Here is a 15158-nt window from a genome sequence, read left to right as displayed (position 1 = left end):
ATGACTTTTATAACATAGGCATATCTAGTCATTCATCATGCAGTTCCTTCAGAAAGTATTCAAAGCCCTTGACTTTTTCCACATTTTGTTGTGTTAAAGCCTGAATTAAAAATGGATTAAATTGAGAAATTGAATGTAACTGGCCTAAACACAATACCCCATAACGTCAAAGTATAATTATGTTTATTTTTATTTTGAAATGTATTAATTAAAAATGAAAAGCTGAAATGTCTTGAGTCAATAAGTAGTCAACCCCTTTGTTATATCAAGTATATAAGTTCAGGAGTAAACATGTGTGTAACGGCTCTCTTCTATCTCCTCCTCTGACGAAGAGGTAGAACAAGGATCGGACCAAAATGCAGCGTGATGATGATTCATGATATTTTTAATGAAGGAAAAACTATACATACAGAAACTACAAAAATAACGAAATGAAATAACGAAAACCGAAACAGCCCTATCTGGTGCAAACACAAAGACAGGAACAATCACCCACCAAACACTCACGGAATATGGCTGCCTAAATATGGTTCCCAATCAGAGACAACGATAATCACCTGACTCAGATTGAGAACCGCCTCAGGCAGCCATAGACTATGTAGACACCCCACAAAACCCCTAAGACAAAAACACACCACAATAACCCATGTCACACCCTGGCCTGACCAAATAAATAAAGAAAACACAAAATACTAAGACCAAGGCATGACAATGTGCTTAAAAAGTCACATAATACGTTGTATAGACTCACTCTGTGTGCAATAATAGTGTTTAACATGATTTTTGAATGACTAATCTCTGTACCCCACACATACAATTATCTGTAAGGTCCCTCAGTCGAGCAGTGAATTTCAAACACAGATTCAACTACAAAGACCATGTTTTCCAATGCCTCGCATTGGTGGATGGGTAAAAAATAAGAAAGTAGACATTGAATATTCCCTTGAGCATGGTGAAGTTAATTTATTTTATTTTTTGTGAATTTTACCCCTTTTTCATGGTATCCAATTGTTGTAGTAGCTACTATCTTGTCTCATCGCTACAACTCCCGTACGGGCTCGGGAGAGACGATGGTTGAAAGTCATGCATCCTCCGATACACAACCCAACCAGCCACACTGCTTCTTAACACAGCGCTCATCCAACCCGGAAGCCAGCCGCATCAATGTGTCAGAGGATACACTGTGCACCTGGCAACCTTGGTTAGCACGCACTGCGCCCAGCCCACCACAGGTGGGTGCGCGATGAGACAAGGACATCCCTACCGACCAAGCCCTCCCTAACCCAGACGACGCTAGGCCAATTGTGCGTCGCCCCACGTACCTCCCGGTCGCGGCCGGTTACGACAGAGCCTGGGCGCGAAGTTATGAATTACACTTTGGATGGTGTAGATCAATACACCCAGTCAATACAACTACAAAGGTACAGGTGTCCTTCCTAACTCAGTTGCCGGAGAGGAAGGAAACCACTGAGGGATTTCACCACGAGGCCAGAGTTTAATTGCAGTGATATGAAGGAACTGAGGATGGATCAACAACATTGTAGTTACTCCACGATACTAACCTAAATGACAGAGTGAAAAGAAGGAAGCCTGTACAGAATACAAATATCCCAAAACATGCATCCTGTTTACATTAAGGCACTAAAGAAAAACTGCAAAACATGTGGCAAAGGAATTAACATTATGTCCTGAAATCAAAGTGTTATGTTTGGGGTAAATCTAACACATTACTTGAATACCACTCTTCATAATTTCAAGCATGGTGGTGGCTGCATCATGTTATGGGTACGCTTGTCATTGGCAAGAACTAGAGATTTTTTAGGATAAAAAAGAAATGGAATGGAGCTAAGCACAGGCAAAATCCTAGAGGAAAACCTGATTCTCTGCTTTCCAATAAACACAGGGAGATAAATTCACCTTTCAGCAGGACATTGACCTAAAACACAAGGTCAAATATACACTGGAGTTGCTTACCAAGATGACATTGAATGTACCTGAGTGGCCTAGTTATAGTGTTGAATTAAATGAGATTGAAAATCTATGAGAAGACATGAAAATGGCTGTCTAGCAATGATCAACAACCAATTTGTCAGAGCTTGAAGATTTTTTTAATATAATAATGTTCTGTGAAAATCTTAGTGACTTTCCCATTTTGATTTCACACTGTAACACAACAAAATGTGCTATAAGTCAAGCGTTATGAATACTTTCTGAAGGCACTGTAAATGGGTAACATTCACAGAGCCCTGGATTCTGCTATCAAAATAGCTTCTACCATTTCACGTGGCAGTCTGCTCCAGTCTGCTCCAGCAAAAACAGTTTTTTAGACATTATTTACCAAAGTATTCAAACACTTTGCTATGAGACTCAAAATTGAGCTCAGGTGCATCCTGTTTCCATTGTTCATCCTTGATGTTTCTACAACTTCATTGGAGTCCATCTGTGGTAACTTCAATTGATTGGACATGATTTGGCAAGGCACACGCCTGTCTATATAAGGTCCCACAGTTGACAGTGCATATCAGAGCAAAAACCCAAGCCATGAGGTCGAAGGAATTGTCCGTAGTGCTCCGAGACAGGATTGTGTCGAGGCACAGATCTGGGGAAGGGTACCGAAAACTTTCTGCAGCATTGAAGGTCCCCAAGAACACAGTGACCTCCATCATTCTTAAATGGAAGCAGTTTGGCACCACCAAGACTCTTCCTAGAGCTGGCCGCCCAGCCAAACTGAGCAATCGGGGTAGAAGGGCCTTGCTCAAGGAGGTGACCAAGAACCTGATGGACACTCTGACAGAGCTCCAGAGTTCCACTGTGGAGATGGGAGAACCTTCCAGAAGGACAACCATCTCTGCAGCACTCCACCAATCAGGCCTTTATTTTAGAGTGGCCAGATGGAAGCAACTCCTCAGTAAAAGGCACATGACAGCCCACTTTCTGTTTGCCAAAAGGAACCTAAAGGACTCTGACCATGAGAAACAAGATTCTCTGGTCTGATGAAACCAAGATTGAACTATTTGGCCTGAATGCCAAGCGTCATGTCTGGTGGAACCTGGCACTATCTCTACGATGAAGCATAGTGGTGGCAGCAACTCAACAAATACAGGTGTGCCAAACATGTAGCGTCATACCTAAGAAGACTCAAGGCTGTAATCGCTGCCAAAGGTGCTTCAACAAAGTACTGAGTAAAGGGTCTGAATATTTATGTAAATGTAGTTTTTCAGTTTGTTATTTTTTTATGAATTTGCAACAATTTCTAAAAAACAGTTTTTGTTTGTCACTATGGGGTCTCCATTTTAGAATAAGGCTGTAACATAAAATGTGGAAAAAGTCAATGGGTCTGAATACTTTCCAGATGCACTGTATGTGAATTATGGATCCTCCACCTGCAGTCCAAATAACACACATGGCTGAACATGGGATTTCACATGAGTGTGGGGTAATTCGCACTGACTGTGAATAAATCAATGGACTGCCTTAGTGCAGAAACAAATGTTCTTCTTATTCTCATTTTACACAAACCTGCTTGCTGTCTACAGGCATATAGAATCCCCATGCATGATTTTCTGAGGGAAATGGGTTGTGTTTATTGTTTTTATTAAGATTACGTGTTACCCTTACCTGGTTTTCCATTTCCCTGCTTTTTTCATTATGAGATGATTATTATGAGCTATCTGTCCTATTTGGTGTGGTGCCCCTTTCGTATTTCTAATTCTAATGGTAAATAATGCATGGAGTGATAATGAATGCTATTTTCAGTGTTTGTTTATTGCATGTTATTGCATTTGGCAATACATGTTTTAGAGATTGAAAGCTATCAGAATAATCTACAATACTTTGTTGATCCTGACCTAAATCAATCCAAGTTCATTTCACATACATTTATTTGACTGCCATGCTCTTTGGGATATGTAGTGCTTTCATTATGGAACATTTGAACAGCTTATCCTTATTTTACCATATTCCTCATCTTTCTCCAACATCCTGACCTGAATAAAGTGGTTAGTCAGTAAGTTAATGTTTTTGTCTCATCACCTGTCAGTTTGGTTTTGCAGCACTGACAATATTCCATCAGCTTGCTGAATCAACCAGAGCCAGGAAATGAATTGTTGTCTACATTCACCATTCACCCCATTACTGCTTTATATGATTTACTGAGTTTCCCTCCAATATTGAACCAATTCCCAGCATGAAGAATGTGTGCTCAGCATTGGATCGGTATGAATCAATGACCTGGCAAGATAAAGCAGGAGCCATTCAGGCTTGATATAGCATGCAGTGTGTCTAAAGTACTCAGCCTGACACATTAAATCCAATATGTTTACCTGCCGGGCTGGAATGGGGTTTTAAACATTAAGGACAGCAGGGAACAATTCTCTGTCACCCAAATGGCAAGATACCTGGACTGAACTTTCTTGGAAAATGTGGCACATTCTTGGAAGATTGCTATGAGCAATTAGTTATGATGTTTTTGTGGCATAGCACACAGTTTGACGTGCATTGTGCTGCCTATGCATATTAAAATAGATACTTCGGTGTCGGTTAGGACTGTGTTGCGTGTTTGTTGTCAGGTTCCCCTTTTCACCAAGGCCTGGATAAATGACTGGAGACACAATAGAAACAAGTACATAAAGTGTTTCTGAAATGTATCGGTGGTGTAAAGAAAAAACTACGACCTGGGTTCAAATTCTTTAAAATACTTTAACTGTAATTAATTGAGCTTGACTGTTGCAATTCAACTAATGGAATAATCCCAAAACTGCAAACCCTGCCCATCCAAGCAGACTGAATCTACTGCTTGAAGTATTTCAAAGAAAACAAGTACTATTTCAACCCAGGCTTGATGACTGACTATTGGTCTTCGGACTTCGCTGGCTGGGTATAGACATGTTTTTTGCCATTAATGTCTCATTTCCATTACATTTATGATACTAAAATTCACTTTACTTGAAAGCATATGGGGAAATGTATTACATTTCATTATGAGCTCGGCCATTGTGTTCCTGTGAGAAGGCAGTTCAGCCACTCTTCTACTCACCCCTAAAATCTATCTCGGTGATAATGCCCAGACGGAAGGTGTTCTCAATCTAAAACATAGTGCAGGAGGTAATCATAGGTGAAAGTCAATGAATATGACCTCATTTTACAACATCCCAAGGCAGCTGCACAAATTACAGGTGATTCTGTGGCTAATACAGACGAACACAATTGGCTCAATGTGCTGTAAATTCATCTGTTAGAAAGAACATTTTGGGGGCTTATTTAATGAAACTTCTCTGGCTTTCAGGTCTTTTTCATTACAAACCTGAAAAACAGCCATTTGTCTTTATTACATGGGATGATTTTCACTCTTTTACAATCACAGGGTAGTGCTTGTGGAGAATATTCCAGAAGATGTCACCTTCTCTAAGAATAGTACGGCCCACCTCACCCTCTCTGCTGGGCTGCATAGCCTACTGGACCTGGCCGTGGCTGGTCGTTCTGTGGAGATTGTGTCACCACAATGGAACCTGAACTCCTCTGACAGTGAATCAAGCTTCCTACCATCTTCTAGGCAGGTAAGCACAACAACCAACCAGGTAGCCCCCCAGGCCAAGTGAGGCATTAGCAGGGGTGGATTGGACATCTGGCAATTCTGGCAAGTGCCAGATGTCCGGACCATTTTTTTCTTGGGTAAGCTGGTCAAAGTTGAAAATAAATATGTTCATATAAACAGTATAAAAATAAAACAATGAAAAATGTGACATGGCAGCCCATGGGCCTGTTGAGTAAAAAAATAACGATTTTTGCACAATTTCTCTGTTATCCTAATCTATAATGAGTCTTTGGCTTAACAGTTGGCTGAGGTCACGCAAACGCACATTCAAAGTCAAACGAGTCACCAGCAAAAAGACCCACTTCGACCCCGTCATCAGTTAGACAGCCAAGATCATGGTCCGTAGAAAACGGAAAGGGTGCCTATAAATGTAGAAAGAGCACATTCTACATTGTAATTTCACTCAAAAAATCATATTTTATGGCCATCTAAAACCATGATTTGGTCAAACATGAATCCTGTAATGAAAGTGTCTGCCCTGCCCCTGCGCCTTTGCCCTCTCTGGGGTCTGCTGCTGTTCATGGGTTGCATGTTTCGTCACAATATTGTTTTGAACGATCGTTTTGGACTGATGCCCAACTGAGCTACTAGCAGTGGGTATTATATTTATCTATTATATTTGTATTTAGTTAGAGATCTAGGTAATGTGTTGAACCATACATTTTATTTGCATATGATATTAGTTAGTGCACATAAAGATGTATGTAATTCATCGCAGGTTTAAACCTGAAAAAAAATCCTATTTTCACATTAAAATATAGCAATTATAGTCTAATTGTCAATTGTCTTGCCATTCACTGGTACGTGGGTTATCACACCTAGCCATAATGCTTACTTTACGTTGCAGTTTTACTAATAGTCTTTTTCTTGTCTGCAAAACCAGATGCTCATAACTGTTGACCTAGAATACAAATGACATATTTTCCCCTTATTCCACCTGCTTTGACTTGCTTTCTATGATAAGCTTCAAAGATCAGCCAGTGAAAATCTCCCTTTAAAACCTTCATATTCTGTTAACTAATACCAAAATAATGTTGTTTACTCATCCTATACTTGTATTTGTGGTCAATGCCTACATTGGAGAGAAAAAAAATTAAAATATCCCCACCTCAATCTTTTATTTCAAGCAGACCGTTTAGAAAATGCTAGTTGTATGATGTCATCCTCCTGAGGGGGATGAACTGGCCAATCAGCAGTCTAGAGGAGGATGAGCTGGTCAATCAGCAGTCTACACGTGTGAATATTTATAATGACCGGTATACGCCCACACCATTCTGTTGTTTGGGGAACGCAGCACCATTCCAACACAGAAAAGCTGATTTTAACATGCTTAATTAAAAACTTTTTTTTTTAAACAAAACACTCATATTGTAAATAAGTAGAGGACCTATTTCATAGAAATCTGGAAACACCGGGCAGTTACTTTAAGCCCAGTCTTATCCATACCTCACACATTGTATGTATAGACATACTGCAGGCTAGGTATCTTTCTGCCAGAATGTGCCATTAGTAGTCCTAGGTTGCAGGCAAAGCTGAGCCCATCCACTGTGTTGGCACACAGGCAGACTCCAAAACAGCTGACAGCCATTAGCATCCAAACAGCCCTGCTTATACTGAGGTTAAACTAACACTTGGGTTTGGCTAAAATGGCAGCCTTGAGTTTTGGACAGCCCCTTGGTGTTTAGTTAAACTGAACAAAAATATAAATGCAACATGCAACAATTTCAAAGATTTTACTGATAGAAGGAAATCTGTCAATTGAAATACATTCATTAGGCCCTAATCTATGGATTTTACATGATTGGGAATATGCATCTGTTCGTCACCAATGTCTTTAAAAAAAGGTAGGAGCGTGGATCAGAAATCCAGTCAGTATCTGGTGTGACCACAATTTGCCTCATGCAGCGCAACAAATCTCCTTTGCATAGAGTTGATCACACTGTTGATTTTGGCATGTGGAAAGTTGTCCCACTCCTCTTCAATGGCTGTGTGAAGTTGCTGGATATTGGCGGAAACTGGAACACGCTGTTGTACATGTCGATCCAGAGCATCCCAAACAGGCTCAATGAGTGACATGTCTGGTGAGTATGCAGGCCATGGAGGAAATGGGACATTTTCAGCTTCCAGGAATTGTGTACAGATCCTTGTGACATGGGGCCATGCATTATGATGCATGACAATGGGCCTCAGGATCTCGCCATGGTATCTCTATGCATTCAAATTGCCATAGATAAAATGCAATTGTGTTCTTTTGTCTGTAGCTTCAGTTTGCCCATACTATAACCCCACCGCCACTATGGGGGCACTCTGTTCACAACATTGACATCAGCAAACCGCTGGCCCACACGACCCCATACACGCTGTCTGCCATCTACCAGGTATAGTTGAAACCGAGATTCATCTGTGAAGAGCACTCTTCTCCAGCATGCCAGTGACCATCGAAGGTGAGCATTTGCCCACTGAAGTCGGTTACGACTCCGAACTGCAGTCAAGTCAAGACTCTGGTGAGGACGATGGGCACACACATGAGCTTCCCTGAGGCACTTTCTGACAGTTTGTGCTGAAATTCTTCAGTTGTGCAAACCCACAGTTTCATCAGCTGTCCTGGTGTCTGGTCTCAGACAATCCCGCAAGTGTAGAAGCCGGATATGGAGGTCCTGGGCTGACGTAGTTACATGTGGTCTGCAGTTGTGAGGACGGTTGGACTTACTGCCAAATTCTCTGAAACGACTTTGGAGGCAGTTCATGGTAGAGAAATGAACATTCAAGTCTCTGTCAACAGCTCTGCTGGCCATTCCTGCAGTCAGCATGTCAATTGCACGCTCCCTGTGGTATTGTGTTGTGCGACGAAACTACATTTTAGAGTGGCCTTTTATTGTCCCCAGCACACGGTTAACCTGTGTAATGATCATGCATTTTAATCAGCTTCTTGATATGCCACACCTGTCAGGTGAATGGATTATCTGGGCAAAGGAGAAATGCTCACTAACCGGGATGTTAACAAATTTGTGCACAAAATTGTAGAGAAATAAGCTTTATGTGCATACAGAACATTTCTGGGATCTTTAATTTTAGCTCATGAAACTCTTTACATGTTGTGTTTTTATTTTTTGTTCAGTGTAATTAGTGTCATGCCTAATTGCTCACCTTGGCAGTTTGACCCGAAAAGGTGCCTCCAGGCTCTGCAAAACGAATCGCTTTAGCCTGCAGCAATTGTTTCCTGTGCTCCACTGAAATGAAACCCCAGTTTAAAAATGGACAGGGACCTGAGTGGGACATGGCTATGAAAGAATGTGTAACATGTGTATATCCCTGAATGTGTATACTCAGTGTAGCCCTGAATGGCCCCAAATGTGTATACTCATGTGTAGGGGTATATCCCTGAATGTGTATACAACCTGAATGTGTATACTCATGTGTAGGGGTATATCCCTGAATGTGTATACTCATGTGTAGGGGTATATCCCCAAATGTGTATATCCCTGAATGTGTATACTCATGTGTAGGGGTATATCCCCAAATGTGTATACTCATGTGTAGGGGTATATCCCTGAATGTGTATACTCATGTGTAGGGGTATATCCCTGAATGTGTATACTCATGTGTAGGGGTATATCCCTGAATGTGTATACTCATGTGTAGGGGTATATCCCTGAATGTGTATACTCATGTGTAGGGGTATATCCCTGAATGTGTATACTCATGTGTAGGGGTATATCCCTGAATGTGTATACTCATGTGTAGGGGTATATCCCTGAATGTGTATACTCATGTGAAGGGGTATATCCCTGAATGTGTATACTCATATCCATGAATGTGTATACTCATGTGTAGGGGTATATCCCTGAATGTGTATACTCAATGTGTATACTCATGTGGGGGTATATCCCTGAATGTGTATACTCATGTGTATATCCCTGAATGGGTGTATATATCCCCGAATGTGTATACTCATGTGTATCCCTGAATGTGTATACTCATGTGAATATATCCCTGAATGAATGTATACTCATGTGTAGGGGTATATCCCTGAATGTGTATACTCATGTATATATCTCATGTGTAGGGGTATATCCCCGAATGTGTATACTCATGTGTATATCCCTGGTGTAGGGTATATCCCCGAATGTGTATACTCATGTGTAGGGGTATATCCATGAATGTGTATACTCATGTGTAGGGGTATATCCCTGAATGTGTATACTCATGTGTAGGGGTATATCCATGAATGATGATTCAGAGAATTGGACACTGCCCGTATGTAATTTTCCTACTATGTTAGGAATTTTCTAAACATCCCTTATAAAACACATCCAGTACACACCAGAATTTGATGACCTATAGTGATGCTATTGATTGTGCTCTTGCTTACAGGGTCAGGCTTTGCTGCAAAGACTGCAGGGGCTGAAGAAGAAGGGAATCAATTTGAAGATAGCTAGTGGAATGATCAACTCTGTAGAGCTCAAGAGCCTCTCTCGTCTGAGTGAGTCATTTTGTAACCCATATCACCAGAGTTACAGCTACATTTACTTTCCATATACAGTAGTAGTCAAACATTTGGACAAACCAACTCATTCCAGGATTTTTCTTTATTTTGTTTACAACAATCAGTTGTGCTGTGACAAGGTAGGGGGTATACAGAAGATAGCCCTATTTGGTAAAATACCAATTTCATATTATGGCAAGAACAGCTCAAGTAAGCAAAGAGAAACGACAATCCATCATTACTTTAAGACATTAAAAGGTCAGTCAATCCCAAAAATGTCAAGAACTTTTGAAGTTTCAAGTGCAGTCCCAAAAACCATCAAGTGCTGATGATAAAACTTGCTCTCATGAGGCCCGCCACAGGAAAGGAAGACCCAGAGTTACCTCTGCTGCAGAGGACAAGTTCATTAGAGTTACCAACCTCAGAAAGTGCAGCCCAAATAAATGATCCAGGCTGTGTAAAGGCTTTTCGAACCAAGGAGTGTGAGGGAGTGCTGCATCAGATGACCTGGCCTCCACAATCACCCGATGTAACGGTTTTCTTCTGGTGAAAGAGAGGCGGACCAAAATGCGTGGTGGTTATTCATGTTTAATTTATAAAGACACTATACATGAATAAACTAACAAAAACAATAAACGTGCGAAAACATAAACAGCCCTATCTGGTGCAAACACAGAGACAGGAACAATCACCCACCAACACACAGTGAAACCCAGGCTACCTAAATATGGTTCCCAATCAGAGACAATGACGAACACCTGCCTCTGATTGAGAACCATATCAGGCCAGACATAGAAATAGACAAACAAGACATCCAACATAGAATGCCCACTCAGATCACACCCTGACCAACCAAAACATAGAAACATACAAAGCAAACTATGGTCAGGGTGTGACACCCGATCTCAACTCAATTGAGATGGTTTTGGATGAGTTGGACCGCAGCATGAAGGAAAAGCATTCAACACTTGCTTAGCATATGTGGGAACTCCTTCAAGACTGTTGGAAAAGCATTCCATGTGAAGCTGGTTGAGAGAATCACAAGACTGTGCAAAGCTGTTATCAAGGCAAAGGGTGGCTATTTTGAAGAATATCAAATATCAAATATATTTTGATTTGTTTTACACTTTTTTGGTTACTACATGATCAAATGTGTTATTTCATAGTTTTGATATCTTCACTATTATTCTACAATGTAGAAAATAGTCCAAATAAAGAAAAACTATTGAATCCGTAGATGTGTCCAAACTTTAACTTGTACTGTATAGTGCCACTTTTTACAGAAAACAATGTGTATATCATTACTATTGATAGTGGAAATTACTTTTATTGCAGCGCATTCATATGGTCTTGACACTTACCTCGAGGAGGGATGTTACATCATGGCTCCCATCTTACACACAATACTAACATACATCAAATGCTGAGATTTCTATCTCCGTCATTTTCTGTGTCTTTTCCCACCTGTGTAGGTGAGGTGCACTACATTAACATGACGGCCCTGACCAAAGGCTTCCTGCACTCTTCTTTCTGGGTGGTGGACAGGAAGCACATCTACATCGGCAGTGCCACCATGGACTGGCGTTCACTGTCCACGGTATCTTAGTATATTCACTACATTATTTCACCTAGTGTACCTGTGTATATTTCTGTAACATTTTTACCCAATTCAATGAGACCACCTATGAGTACACCTCATCTTGACTTTGTTCCATACCTTGATTACGTAAACCCTTTTACCAACCAATTGTGTACACTGTTTGATTTTTAGTTCTGATATTTGACAGGTATGTTGAGGCCACTGTGTACAGCCATCTTCTCTGGTGATTTGTCCCATGACTCAGCAATAAATATTTATTCAAACACTGCTATTTACCCTAGGAGAACAGCATACATTAATTGGCTCAGGTTGCACAAGCATACTGAATAGGAAACAAATGCAACCTTATAGTTGGCAGAAAACTGAATTAATTGAGTAGGGACAAAAAGGAAATGTGGACATTCTTTCATGTGCTGCTCAAAGCTGGAAAAGTACAACGGTTCATTAAAGTGTAACCCCATTCACTGTACCTAGCCTGTCTATCTTTAGCACTTCTCTGAAATAAACCCTTGCTTGAAAAGGGCATCACTTGAAAACCCCAGTTGTGAGAGGGGATAGGAGAAGCCTGGTGATTGGAAGTGCCTGGAGGACTATTTGCCTTGTCCACGGCCAGAAGAGGGTAGGAGAGGATGGGAGGGGTCAGGGCTGAAGGGGCTAGAAGCACTGAGCTGTGGAGGGGAGACAAGAACAAGGGAGAAGGGTAAATGGAAGTGTGGGGAGTAGGAGGAAGGAGAGGACAGAGTGGGAATGGAAGTAAAGGAGAAAGGGGGAAGGGGGAAGAAGAGGAGATGGGTGGAGAAAGGGGGAAGGGAGAAGAAGAGGAGATGGGTGGAGAAAGGGGGAAGGGAGAAGAAGAGGAGATGGGTGGAGAAAGGGGAAGGGAGAAGAAGAGGAGATGGGTGGAGAAAGGGGAAGGGAGAAGAAGGGGAGATGGGTGGAGAAAGGGGGAAGGGAGAAGAAGAGGAGATGGGTGGAGAAAGGGGAAGGGAGAAGAAGAGGATATGGGTGGAGAAAGGGGAAGGGAGAAGAAGAGGAGATGGGTTGAGAAAGGGGAAGGGAGAAGAAGAGGAGATGGGTGGAGAAAGGGGGAAGGGAGAAGAAGAGGAGATGGGTGGAGAAAGGGGGAAGGGAGAAGAAGAGGAGATGGGTGGAGAAAGGGGGAAGGGAGAAGAAGAGGAGATGGGTGGAGAAAGGGGGAAGGGAGAAGAAGAGGAGATGGGTGGAGAAAGGGGGAAGGGAGAAGAAGAGGAGATGGGTGGAGAAAGGGGGAAGGGAGAAGAAGAGGAGATGGGTGGAGAAAGGGGGAAGGGAGAAGAAGAGGAGATGGGTGGAGAAAGGGGGAAGGGAGAAGAAGAGGAGATGGGTGGAGAAAGGGGGAAGGGAGAAGAAGAGGAGATGGGTGGAGAAAGGGTAAAGTTGGGTGTGGGTGAAGTTCCTTGGGGCACGTGCTAACATCTTACAACATCTGTGTTGTTGCTTTGTTGTCTCTTAGATGAAAGAACTGGGGATCATCATCTACAACTGTAGTTGTCTGGCACTGGACCTGCACAGGGTATTCAACCTCTACTGGCAGCTGCAGTATAAGGACTTTGTACCGTCCATCTGGTCCAAGAGGCTGAGTGCCCTGTGGAACAAAGATGAAAACCTCCCACTTCTCTTCAACAACACCAAGGCTGATGTCTTTCTCTCTGTGAGTGACATTCTCACCCATGGCTTTATACTTAAGGCTAGGAGTTTGTCCTTACAATATGACCTTATAACAAGGGCCTTGAGTTTTTCCATGTCTTGTTACATAGTCAGGGAAAAACTCATGCCGTTAATAATGTATCAATGTTTGTTTTATCATTCTGAGAGACAAGCTCATCTTTATATTCAATTAATTAATACCGTTCTGAGATTAGAAATTCTGGGTTTTTTCTTGCTCGCAATAAGAAATTGCCAATATTTATGGATACTAATTTGCCTAGCGAAGACTTTTCTTGGCTCCAACCTTTTTATTAGTCCTGATATGATGTAAATATTTTCAACGTCCTCCCACAGTTGTAATAACTTTCAAGAGAGGTGACGGTTAAAAGCAATTTCTAATACAGCTCGCTATAACTCATCAGTTCATGTGTTATGTATGCTGACTGGAGGAAAGATGGCATTGCTTCCAACAGAAAACATGTGGTTGGCTCGCTATAAATCAGGCTTGCCCATCCCTTCATGTCGATTAACATTTCTGAAATGCAGAGGAAGCGTCAATCATTGGCGCTATTGATAACAATCCATGTGAACCGTGATCTGTCATTGTTCTCATCACACACACATTCTGCTTACACACAGAGAGGGGGATGAGACATATCAAGAAATAATTAACATAGAGACAGGATCAGTTCTAGGGAGATACCAGTAAGAGAGAAGGTAACGCTGCTGTTCGAATACTAATGACCTCTTTAGAAATCATAATTTTACTCTTAGAGAGGCTGTGACAAATATATGCTCCAAGAGGTGTGGTGATGATGATGACGACAATGACAATGATTGATTGCATCCACAGTATATAGCCCTGGCATTGACATGAGGACCTCAGTTCTCTACTCTCCACTGATTTTAAGTATCTGTTATCATCTTGTGGCAGAGCTCTCCAGATGTCTTCTGCCCTAAAGACAGGACCAGAGACCTCGACGCCATATCCTATGTGATCCAAAAGGCCAAGAAGTTCATCTACATATCCATTACAGACTACCTGCCTCTCACTAACAGGAATTCTCACAGGTGAGCAATCTGTAACACTGACAGCACCTGATAATCTTATTGTTAGCATTGTATCACATGCCCATTTATACAACACAATGATAACTGATAGAATGAAACTGATAGGATAAAACTGTGTAACTGTGTGTATAATTACCAGTCATTACCAAAGAGATAAGTGTTTGTAACTCTTTGTTACCTGGACAGATACTGGTCAAGTATAGATGGGATGATTCGGGAGGCCTTGATCCTGAGAAACATCAAAGTGCGTCTGTTAGTAAGCTGCTGGGAGCAGACACACCCCCTGACCTTTAACTTTGTGTGGTCCCTGAAGACCTTGTGTATGGAGCTCCCTAACTGTTCACTGGAGGCTGTGAGTGTGCACCTACAATACATTATTGGACACCACACACCTACATCCTCATTAACTGGATACAAACTGTATAACATCACTCATCATGCCTTTGTTTTCAGGCACGTCATACCTATATTATAATCTCTACTGTACCTGCAAACCTCATGTGCTGTATATCGTGTAAAACATATTCATCACTACTGCTAAGCCAGTCCTTCTGTGTGTTTTGTGCAGAAGTTCTTCAGCACCAGGGAGCAGAGAGATGGCACGCTACAGGGAATCAACCATAACAGATTCATAGTGACAGACAGTGCTGTGTACATAGGCGAGTTTACTTCCATGAGTTTCAGATGACTAATATGTATTTTTCGAATGAACGAATGATTGA

At 41.6% G+C, this 15158-nt stretch overlaps 1 protein-coding gene across 2 annotated transcripts in view; it reads left to right on the top strand.

The window, feature by feature from the left end:
• Positions 1–15158, top strand: part of LOC118361214 (inactive phospholipase D5-like) — a 109350-nt gene that overhangs the window by 90422 nt on the left and 3770 nt on the right. For both annotated transcript variants that reach the window (XM_035740961.2, XM_052475407.1), the window contains exons 3-9: positions 5363–5555; positions 9968–10076; positions 11552–11676; positions 13172–13369; positions 14300–14436; positions 14623–14788; positions 15005–15095. In XM_035740961.2, coding sequence (XP_035596854.1) covers positions 5363–5555; positions 9968–10076; positions 11552–11676; positions 13172–13369; positions 14300–14436; positions 14623–14788; positions 15005–15095 — 1019 coding nt within the window. The remainder of the gene's footprint in view (positions 1–5362; positions 5556–9967; positions 10077–11551; positions 11677–13171; positions 13370–14299; positions 14437–14622; positions 14789–15004; positions 15096–15158) is intronic.

This window comes from Oncorhynchus keta, chromosome 2, assembly GCF_023373465.1.
Source record: "Oncorhynchus keta strain PuntledgeMale-10-30-2019 chromosome 2, Oket_V2, whole genome shotgun sequence".
Taxonomy (NCBI): Eukaryota; Metazoa; Chordata; class Actinopteri; order Salmoniformes; family Salmonidae; genus Oncorhynchus; species Oncorhynchus keta.
Note: the sequence above shows the minus strand (reverse complement) of the source record. Positions and strands in the feature narration are given on the sequence as shown.